The sequence below is a fragment of the Ochotona curzoniae genome, unplaced genomic scaffold, assembly GCF_017591425.1.
Source record: "Ochotona curzoniae isolate NIBS_2020 unplaced genomic scaffold, NIBS_Ocur_1.0 contig_3368, whole genome shotgun sequence".
Taxonomy (NCBI): domain Eukaryota; kingdom Metazoa; phylum Chordata; class Mammalia; order Lagomorpha; family Ochotonidae; genus Ochotona; species Ochotona curzoniae.
Window position 1 is genome coordinate 3,272,331 of NW_024465837.1, and position 11,290 is coordinate 3,283,620.

Here is an 11,290-nt window from a genome sequence, read left to right on the forward strand (position 1 = left end):
GTGAGATGTATACAATTAATAGACATAGCAGTACTGTTACCAATAGCAAGTGCCATATAACCATTACAGCTTTACACATAACAAACATAGTTGATTTGGAATAGAAGGAAGACATCATGTTTTGTTTTCTTCCCCCAAACATTTAGCTGATTCTCATTTGCAGCTAGCTTTGAGGATCGTTTAGGGTCAAGCTGCAGTTTGGGATGTCCGTGTTGAAGTGCCTATGTTTGAGTCCTGGCTCTTGTATAGATTCTAACTCCCTGTTGCTGCGTAGTGCAGGCCCCTGCCACCCACGTGGGGGAACTCTGTTGAGCTCCTGGCTCTTGGCTTTGGCCTGGCCTGGCTCTCGCTATTTCAGGCTTTGAGGAAGTGAACCAGAGGATAGAGGAGGGCTACCCTGCGTGTTGCATCTCTTTCCCTCTTAAATAAATAAATAATTTGAAATTTCTTATCTATAAAAGGAAAGCATTGTTTAGACCTTGATAGGACTATGCAATTTTAAACTTACCTTAATCCTTTCCATCTTCCTTCCCCAGGGTTTCAAAGGACAGTGGCTATTGCAGACTCAAATTACAATTGGTTTTATGGTCCAGAAAGCCAATTAGTGTTCCTGGATAAATTTGTCATGCGTAATGGCAGTGGCAACTGGCTGGCTGATCAAATCAGAAAGAATCGCGTGGTGGAAGGGCCTGGCACCCCATCCAAAGGCCAGCGCTGGTGCACGCTACACACGGAATTTCTCTGGTAAGACGTGTTGGGCCAGCTTCCAGGAATACTGTTAACTGTGCCCTGGTTTTTTTCATTTAAAAAGATAAACTAACGTAAATCACTTCTCAAACCCCTTCTCCTTCCCACTTAAGTACATACCACCTCAAGTCTATTTGTACCATAGTCTTTGAAACTTTTAAAAACATTTTTTAAAGATGTATTTATTTTTTTTGGAAAGTCAGTTATACAGAGAGGAGAAAAGACAGAGAGGAAGATCCTCTGTCCGCTGATTTTCTCCCAAAGCGGCCGCAACGACCAGAGCTAAGCTGATTTGAATCCAGGAGCTCAGGACCTGTTCCAGCTCTCCTGGGTACAGGGTCCCAAGGCTTTGGGCAATCCTGGACTGCTTTCCCAGGCAACAAGCAGGGAGCTGGATGAGAAGCAGAGATGTCGGATTAGAACTGGCACCCATATGAGATCCTGGTGCATGCAAGGCAAGGATTTTAGCCACTAGGCTACCACGCTGGGACCTTAAAATATTTTTTTTTCCTTTTTAATATTGTTTACATAGTTGAGAAGGATGCATGCCCATGTGGGCCACTGATTAGGGTGGGCAGGTCAGGAATGGAGGATGGTGAATGGGACACATAGGTCAGTGTTTTTTTTTTTTTCCTTCTCTGCCCACAGAAGAAGAAAGAGAGAGGGCTGCTCCTTGCTGTCAATAGGGATAGTCCTTTGATGATGCCCCGAGACATTGTCAGTTTCGTTGTTTCAGGCCTGAGAAAATCTTTCCAAGGCCTACAGGTTGACAAAGTCCACCTAGTACATCCCCTGACCCAGCAACATGTTGCAAAGCTTGGCCAGAATTGTTCTACCTGCTCTTCATCCTCTGACAAGGCTGTTGATATCCCCTCCTGGCCTAGTTGATATGACTGTTATGTCTCCCTTGTGCATTTGGACATGCTGTCCACTGCTCAGGCATCAGCAGCTGAGGAGGCCTATTCCCAACACATGTCCTTCAAGGTTGGACTACACATCCTGTAATTTTCCCTGTGGCAAGGATCTGTGTCCAGCAGTCTAGTTAAGCAGTCCCCCAAGAAACCTCGACTGGGATGACCTCAGACTTTTACATTCCCAGTCAGTGCAGAGTCAGATGCAGTCTGTTACCTGCACAGGACAATGCATGTACTGATGGATGCAGCTGTCTGGTTAGTTTTGTCTCAGACCCACATCCTGCATGAACTGACAGGTGCAATAGCCTAGCCCAGCCAGCCTGCCACAGACCTGGTCCTCATACATACCAGCAGGTACTGCAACCTACTGAAGGTGACATTTAATAACTTCTACCAGGCCCACTCCCAGTGTTGTTTTTTGTTTGTTTGGTTGGTACAGCTTACTCACTCCAACCCAGCATACATCCCATCCAGCTCTGGTTCGCACCCATAGGCACTGCAGCTTTGGTCATCACACCCTGACCCCAGGCCAAGCCTGACAGGTGCTGTTGCATTGTTCAGCCTGGCCTACCGCAGCCCTGGTTCTTATGCTCACCAACAATAGGTATAGCCTAGCAGTTCAGCCTAGCTCACAGATCCCCTGCTAAGCATGTTCCCAGCCCTGGATCTTGTTCCTGCCAGGGGGTAATATGGTGCAGCCTAACATGACCCACATCCAGGCCCAGAACTTGCCAACTGGTGCTGTGGCTCAGCTCCCTCAGCCCACATCCATTCTGCTTTTCCGCACACCAGCAGGTACAGCAGCCTGGCCCAGCCTGGCTCACCCAAGGACTGCTCCACAGAGCTGCTCCATGCTCTCATGCTTACAAGCAGTAGTTCAGCAACGGAGTCCCTGAAGTTTCTATACAAGGCCAGCCCTGGATCTTGTATGCCAGTAAGTGCTGAAGTCCAGTCTTAGATGACACACCCTCAGTCTTGACATTTGCCAGCAGGTGCTACAGTCTGGCTCAGCCCAACCTGGCCTGGTCCCAGTGTTTGCTGGCAGGTGCAACAGTGTAGCTCCGCCTGGCCCACTCTCAGCCCTCATGTGAACTGACAGGTGTTGCAGTTCAACCCAGCCTGGCCTGTGCCCTGTCGTGACTCTCACTCATGACAGTGTGTGCTGTAGACGGACCCTAACTGGTCCCGCCCCAGACCCAACTCGCATATGTACCACTTTCATGCTCACCAGCAGGATCTGTGCCTAGCAAGGGTATTCCCCAAGTTCACCTTCCAGGCCCACTTTTGCAGTAGATCTCAGCTGTGCCATTGGAAGCTACCACCCAGATTGGACACGGCCAACTCTTAGTCCTGGTACTCACTGGTGGTACTGTGGCCTAGCCCAGCCTGGCTGTCATGTGACCCAGCAGGTACTGTGGTCTAGCCTGGCCCACAGGCTGGTTCTCACAAGCATCACCAGGTGCTGGAACCCAGTACAGGTTCACCCACTCTCAGATACAACCCACACTGTCCGGCCTCATCTGCTCACAGGCCTAGTTCTTGCATTCGTTAGTGGGAACTGAAGCCCAGCAGGGGAATCCCCAGAGTTCCTCTTCAAGACCAGTTCCTAGCCTTGTGTTTGCTGGCAGGATCTTTGACCAAGCCTGGCCTGGCCCACCGGCAGTCTCAGTTCTTGATGTGGGTGGTGCAGCCAAGCCTAGCCAGGTGCAACCCTCACCCTGTACTGGTTCTTGTTAATGCCAGAGGATGCTAAAGCCTGGCCCAGCTTGGCCTATGTCCAGATCTAGGCCACAAAAACATTGCACAAAGTGGTCTCAAAGGTCACAGATTGTCACGATCGTTTCCCCTCTCTGTCATCAGTGGTGCATGCTGGTGTGGTGCTTTAAGAAGTGTCCCTAATGCAATCTACATGGCAGTGCTCTGGGTGGTGTTTTTGCATTTCTTTAGCATCACGGCTGTGGAGTGTTATTTCTTGTACCAGAAAACCACCTAAGATTTAAACATTAATTCTTTCAGGTATGATGCCAACCTGAAATCAGTTCCTCCTTCCGATTTTGGCACCCCTACCTTGCATTATTTTGAAGACTGGGGCGTTGTGACGTATGGCAGTGCACTACCAGCAGAAATCAATAGGTCTTTCCTTTCCTTCAAGTCAGGAAAACTTGGGGGACGTGCAATATATGACATCGTTCACGGAAACAAATACAAAGACTGGATCAAAGGATGGAGAAATTTTAATGCAGGACATGAACATCCTGATCAAAACTCATTTACTTTTGCTCCCAATGGTGTGCCTTTTATTACTGAGGCTCTCTATGGGCCCAAGTACACCTTCTTCAACAATGTCTTGATGTTTTCCCCAGCTGTGTCAAAGAGCTGCTTTTCTCCCTGGGAGGGTCAGGTCACAGAAGATTGCTCGTCAAAGTGGTCTAAATACAAGCATGATTTGGCAGCCAGCTGTCAGGGGAGAGTGGTTGCTGCAGTGGAGAAAAGCGGGGTGGTTTTCATCCGAGGAGAAGGCGTGGGAGCCTACAATCCCCAGCTCAATCTGAAGAACATTCAAAGGAACCTCATCCTCCTCCACCCACAGCTTCTCCTCCTCGTGGACGAGATACACCTGGGAGAGGACAGCGCCCTGCAGACAGCAGCAAGTTTTTTCCACAATGTGGATGTTCCTTTTGAGGAGACGGAGGTCGATGGGGTCCATGGGGCTTTCATCAGACAGCGAGATGGTCTTTACAAAATGTACTGGATGGATGACACTGGCTACAGTGAGAAGGCCACATTTGCCTCGGTGACGTACCCCCGGGGCTATCCTTACAATGGGACAAACTATGTGAATGTCACCATGCACCTCCGAAGTCCTGTCACCAGGGCAGCATACCTCTTCATAGGACCCTCTGTAGATGTTCAGAGCTTCAGCATCCACAGCAGCTCCCAGCAGCTGGATGTGTTCATAGCCACCAGCGAACATGCCTACACAACCTACCTGTGGATGGGTGAGCCCTCAGGACAGTCTGCCTTCGCACAAGTCATTGCAGATCACCAGAAAATTCTGTTTGACCGCAGTTCAGCCATCAAGAGCACCAGTGTCCCTGAGGTGAAGGACTACGCTGCTATTGTGGAACAGAACCTACAGCATTTTAAGCCAGTGTTCCAGCTGCTGGAGAAGCAGATCCTGTCCCGCGTCCGAAATACAGCCAGCTTTAGAAAGACCGCGGAGCGCCTGCTGAGATTTTCAGACAAGAGACAGACTGAAGAGGCCATTGACAGGATTTTTGCCATATCTCAGCAACAGCAGCAGAGGCAAAGCAAGTCAAGGAAAAACCGAAGGGCAGGCAAACGCTATAAGTTTGTGGATGCTGTCCCTGACATTTTTGCACAGATCGAAGTGAATGAGAAGAAGATACGACAGAAGGCTCAGATTTTGGCACAGAAAGAGCTACCCATAGATGAAGATGAAGAAATGAAAGACCTTTTAGATTTTGCAGATGTAACTTACGAGAAACATAAAAATGGGGATTTGATGAAAGGTGGCTTTGTACAGGCACGGATGGGAACAACCGCTCACAGCAGAGCCCCATCCCTATCAGCTTCCTATACCAGACTCTTTCTGATTCTGAACATTGCTATTTTCTTTGTCATGTTGGCAATGCAACTGACTTATTTCCAGAGGGCTCAGAGCCTACATGGCCAAAGATGTCTTTATGCAGTCCTTCTACTAGATAGCTGTATTTTATTGTGGTTGTACTCATCCTGTTCCCAGTCACAGTGTTAGCACTGAAATGCTGAATGGTTAGATCATTTTGTGATTAGGGGAGACCATACAAAAGAAAAGAAAAAAAAACATCCCCTTAGCTTGTTATTGATTTTTTTTCATTTTCACTTTAACAAATTAAGGGAAAATATTTTTGCACAAGAAAGCAGGGAAGTGGAATAATCGGAGTTGGAGACTTTATATCAGAGAATCAGGAGAGTAGCTGGGTTGTTCCATGCTGGTTCTAGAAGTGTTTGACTACACTGATACCATAGTCCATAAAATATTACTCTTAGAAGAAACAAAAAGTACTTTTCATAGTAAATTTTTCCTTTGGAGAAAAAAGAGAAATATGATTGGAGTCTATTAATAATAATTTAATGCTATCAGCAGTTTCCAGATACTGAGTTAGGGAGAAGATTGTAGAACATGAACATGTAAAGAATACAGACTTTTAAAAATGGTGTAGTCAGCTTGAAAAGGAAGTTGTTAAGTCCTGATGTCCACTTCCTTGGAAAAGCAGATCCTTGGTCGAATGACAGAGTCAGTTATTACAGGATCTGGAAGACAGTTCAGATAACATAGTCAAAATGATGCAACAGTTTGTTAAAGACTTGAGGTAGATTTTCAGTAGAAAACATATTACTCTGAATGAATATTTCCTTGATGGTGTTGGTCTTTGTAAGCATATAATTGATTTCTTTTATACATTCATTCATTGACTTTTTAATAAATAAGAGAATTTCAGATAACTTAATATTTTATAGTAATTTCCTTATATGAAAAACTGTTGTAGACGTCATGACTAAACTTTTTGAAACGGAATATTTTATATGCTGAACGTTGACTGTAATACCAAAGAAAATGGGGAATCTGAAATTTGAATATAATCCTTACGTTTTTTAATAGAAAATTTTCAAGTTTATTTTGCTAAATAAACATCGTAACTGAGACTTCTCTCTAGTGTCTTTCTTCTGTCTGTTATTGTAGTCAATATATATTAAAATTTTCTGAACTCTCTTGAGAGCTTTTATTGACCATGTATCCACTAAAAGTATAAAATAGTATTTGACTCGAAAAAGTAATTTCTCAGTTTATTTTCCTGTTTGCCGTTTAAGCATATTTTATGCATTCAAAACAAAAGCCTATTCCTGGTGTTTAAGCAGTAACGAAGTTTTTTTAAAATGTAGAGCTTCAGAAACATAATCCACGGTTTATAATTGAGAATAATAAAGTGATAAAAAGAAATTAAGAATAGTTTATCTTACATTCAGCATTGGGGTCTGATATATTTCTCCCTTGAAAATAGAAAATACGTTTTGTTTGAATTTTGCACTAAGGATACATTCATTGATTTGTAGAGCTAAAGTAAGAATAGTAACCTTTCATTTTGTCTTTTTGTTCATAAAGATACACAATACATAAACAGCTCGGAAAACATTAATGAGCACCTCTGCAGTTATAATTTGGAACATTTTCACAGAAGAAAAGCACCAGCTTGACATTTAGCTGTGCTTCACTCGTTTTACTTTGGATCTAGAACATGACTTCTGAGGTTGCATTTTTTTCTCTGTCATGGGAAGTCTCTTGGGAGGATGTCATTACACACTGTTTAAAAGAATAATGTTTTCAGAAGAATAATGCTTCCGTTTGTCCTGCATGGATGCTCTTACTGGGATTTAGGCTTGCTTTATGTGACAGATTCTCCGTTTACTTAACCCCATTCGACATTCCTCTCTTCTCCTGTTTCTCATTCAATAGGATGAATTGTCTGAAATGATCAAAAGCAAATTTTAAAGGAAAATTTTAAAGAAGAAAAAATTACTCTCTGAGGCCATCCAACAAACCTGATCACAGATATAAAATTCAGGCATTTCTTTCTAAGAGATGAAAAGTTCAAGCAAGTACTAAATCTTTTTTGTTTTCTTTAGGTTGTGGCTAGTGATGCATTTGTCACCATGATGAGATCCATTCTAACACATTAGCTTGTTTTTAAGGTAATTTTAAAGTATATGGTAATTGTATATCTTTTAGACAGTTACTTAAGACTGTGTGTTTACCACCTTTCTAATAATGAACCTAGGAAAAACTAAGGAACTCTGTCTTCAAGAAAGCCAAGCGATGTAAAAATCTTCCTTGGAGTTAAATAATTGATTACAGAATCTGTTTCAATAATGCTTACTATGAAAGATCTGATTCCAGCTTATTGAATGACATGATTGGATGGTTGGCAGAATTTTGGTCGTAGCCCTAATGAGCATTTGAGACTCATCAATAAATAGGCCTTCTGTGTACAGTGGAAGTGTCATACTCCCTTGTTTGTGGTTAGGGAGCGGTAGGGGTGGATGAGAGAACCTCTTTGAGGATCATTGTTATATGGGGTCCACGTTGTGGCAAACAGGATTAGCTGCTGCCTGAGATGACAGCATCCCACATGGGTGCCTAATCTCAGCTGCTACACTTCCAATTAAGCCCCCTGTTAATGCACCTGAGAAAGTTGCAGAGATGTTCCCAAGTCCTTGGACCTTGTGCCCAGTGGAAGACCTGGAAGAAGCTGATGGCTTTGGCTTGGCCCAGCCTTGGCTGTTGCTGATGTTTTAAGAGTGAATCAGTGGATGGAAGGTAGCTCTGTCTCACTCTCATCCTCACTCTCTCTTCCTCTGTCTTACTGGGCTTTTCAGATAAATCCGTTTGTCTATTTGAAAGGCCGAGTAACACAGAAAGAGGCAGAGAGATGTTCCGTCTGCAGGTTCACCTCTCAAATGTTTGTAAAAACTAGGCTCGGTCAGGCAAATCTGAGATCCATGCCACTGGGCTGCCAGGGACCCAAGTAGTGGACCATCTTCTACTAGTTTCCCAGATGCATTATCAAGAAGCTGGAGTGGAAGCAGAACAGCTGGGACTTCAACTAATATGTCATCTGGCATGGGATACTAAGTGTGCCAAACAGTGGCTTAACCCCCAGAGACCACATGTTCTAAGGCTTCCAGAAAATGTGCTTTAGCAAAATATTTCACACACTTCCACATCCAAGTGGAAAAATGCACTCAGAGGAAGCAGCATCATATGAAGAAATAGACATATGTAAAGGAAGTCTGGTTCAGGAATTCACTCAGGTTGGCCCACAAGGCGTGTGCTCAGGAGTGGCTTAAGATAATAGACTAGGTAGGATAGCAGGCAGGATTTTCTGCTCCCTGGACTGTACAGGGCATATTGGAAATATGGACTTTGGTCTGCAGTGAGAACTCCTCATATATAACATAAATATTTAAAATATTTATTTCTATTAATGAAACAAATTTATATGAATTCATAACTTATTTATTACTTTATATATGACTAAAATTTTGTATGTAAATATTCCTCAGCATAAATGGGTGATACAGTATACACTGATCACTGACCAACATTCATAGGATGAGAAAGAAATGATGTCACATACCTCCATGTATATGTGAGCGTTTGTAAAGTTCCTTAAAGTGGCTCTGATAGGTCCTCATGCTCCACACACACTGTAGGGCGGGTTCACTCTGAGTGGAAATCACCACACACAATGGAGAGCCTCTGAAAGACTTTTTTCTGAAGTCGTCATCCACTGCGGACCATGGGAAGAGATCAGGAAGCTATTCCTGTAATCTAAGTAGAAGATAATTAGCTTTTTAAGTCTGAAGAGAAAATATATTAGGTCCATCAAACAAGCAAAATATGCAGCCAAACAAATGTATATTTTGTATACATTATATATACTAAACAAAAAGATCATAATAATTTATGTATTATAGAAGGGTGGTCTCCTGCCATGGCTCGCTCTTAGTCATCCCAGCTGTCCCTTAAACTTCACATTTTTCAGAATTCCCTGTCATTTCTATTTTCAGCTTGTCTGGTTTAGGGACTCCACCTAGATCTGGGTACCTGTGGTGTAGCTGTGTGAGGAAAACGGTGGAAAGAGACTGGGAAGCTAGACCTGTCAAGAAGGTGGAATTCTGTCTTCATCTCCGTTGAATTTTCTAAAGAAGTAGTACTGGCTGTAAGAACATTTTGATTAACTCAGTTTTAATAACTTCCAAATCAGGATAGTGCTCTTTTTTGCATATATCTGCAAACTAATTACTGGGAAGTCTTTGTCATGGATGGACTCAATATGATTTCCTTGGTGAGTCCCAGTGCAAGTGCCGATGCTTTGGAATGGATTCCTGAGGTTTTGGTTTAAGGTAGAATTTCTTGAGTTAAGAGCTTCTAAAAACATTCCAGTAAACCCATCATTCCAGATTAAGCAATAAGAAGTGTTTTGAGCAATTATTGAGGAATTATTTTCTGAACAAAAAGCTTTTTTAATGGTTTAGGCACTTTTCCAAAGAGATGGAAATAACAGGATACTAGAAGATTTTTTTTTGTGTGTGTAAAGAAAACATCAATTTTAATTAGTTCTTATTACTCCGTATTTACTACTTATCATTATTTGTGTCTGATATCAGGGACCTCTAATTCAAAAATTTTGCATTAATGACCTTCTCATGCAGATAATCTTGATTTCCTAGCTCATATTCATTCCATCCTGCTGAGAATTTTGTTTTTCTTATGGTAGACTGGATCCATGCTATTTATTATAAAATTCTAAGGAGAATTCTTCAAGGAGTTGTAGGTATTTAAAGACCTGTATTTCTTATATGAAGAAGACTAAAGAAGGGAAGATAAGACTATTTTAAAAGATTATCAAAGATGAAATATCATTGGTGGAGTAGCAGTAGGCAGAAGGTTTCTCTCTCTTCTCTTCCTCTTCTGCCCTTCAACTTGAAAAGCAGTCTGGGGCCCGGCACGGTGGCGCAAGTGGTTAAAGGTCCTCCCCTTGCACGCCCGGGATCCCATATGGGCGCCGGTTCTAATCCCGGCAGCCCCGCTTCCCTTCCAGCTCCCTGCCTGTGGCCTGGGAAGGCAGTCGAGGACGGCCCAAAGCTTTGGGAACCTGCACCCACGTGGGAGACCCGGAAGAGGCTCCTGGCTTCGGATCGGCATAGTATCGGCCCGTTGCGCTCACTTGGGGAGTGAATCATCGGACGGAAGATCTTCCTCTCTGTCTCTCCTCTCTGTATATCCGCCTTTCCAATGAAAAGCAGTCTGTATGTTGAAACCTAATCCCTGATGTGGTGCTGCTAGGAGACGGGCACTTGGAAGGTGGTTTGAACACGATGATAGAGTCCTCATGAATAAGATCAGTGCCCTAATAAAATAGATGCCAGAGAGGTCTCTTGACCTTTCTGCCATGTGAAGTTACAGTGAACAGATGTCCCCATCATTGAATTAGAAAATTGGTCCTGCCAGACATTGGACTTGCTGATGCCTCAATCTTGCATATGCTTTCCTTCTCAGCTGTAAAAAAGAAATCTTGGTTGTTTATTTACATCACCTATATTATGATACTTTGATATACCAACCTAAGTGAAGTAAGAGCTCTATCTCTCATAAGGGTTTAACATCACTTGCCTCCCACAGAGCCGTGAACCTTGGCACTGAGGGGTGCCTCAGGTAGATCCTGGAGATGGTTTAATTTTGTCATCTTGAAAGTATGTGAGGCTCTCAAATTCAGTCTCTAAGACAGGGTGTGTGTGAAAGACAGATGTTAACCAGGAACGTGAGCAGCTGCTGTATATCACGGGTGGTCCCAAGTGGGATAGAGAGCTGAGATGCCAAAGCACAACTTAAAATAACACACCATTTGTGTGGGATGTTGTAAACCAGCAGCAATCAACAGACTGTTGCTAAGCTTCAGCAGTTGCTCGTGAGAATGTCTTTGAGTTCATGATGTGCAATCCGAAAAGCATAACCACAGCAGCATAACAGGCTCCCTAGAGAACACGGGACAATGTGGTGTGGG

The 11,290-nt window shown here is 43.4% G+C and overlaps 1 protein-coding gene across 5 annotated transcripts in view; it reads left to right on the forward strand.

Annotated features, from left to right (window-relative positions):
* DSE (dermatan sulfate epimerase) overlaps positions 1-6,371 on the forward strand; it is a 67,035-nt gene extending 60,664 nt beyond the window's left edge. For all 5 annotated transcript variants that reach the window (XM_040979979.1, XM_040979977.1, XM_040979978.1 and 2 more), the window contains 2 exons: positions 537-744; positions 3,678-6,371. In XM_040979979.1, the coding sequence (XP_040835913.1) occupies positions 537-744; positions 3,678-5,439 (1,970 nt within the window). In that variant the 3' untranslated portion in view covers positions 5,440-6,371. The remainder of the gene's footprint in view (positions 1-536; positions 745-3,677) is intronic.
* The last annotated feature ends 4,919 nt before the right edge of the window (positions 6,372-11,290 follow it).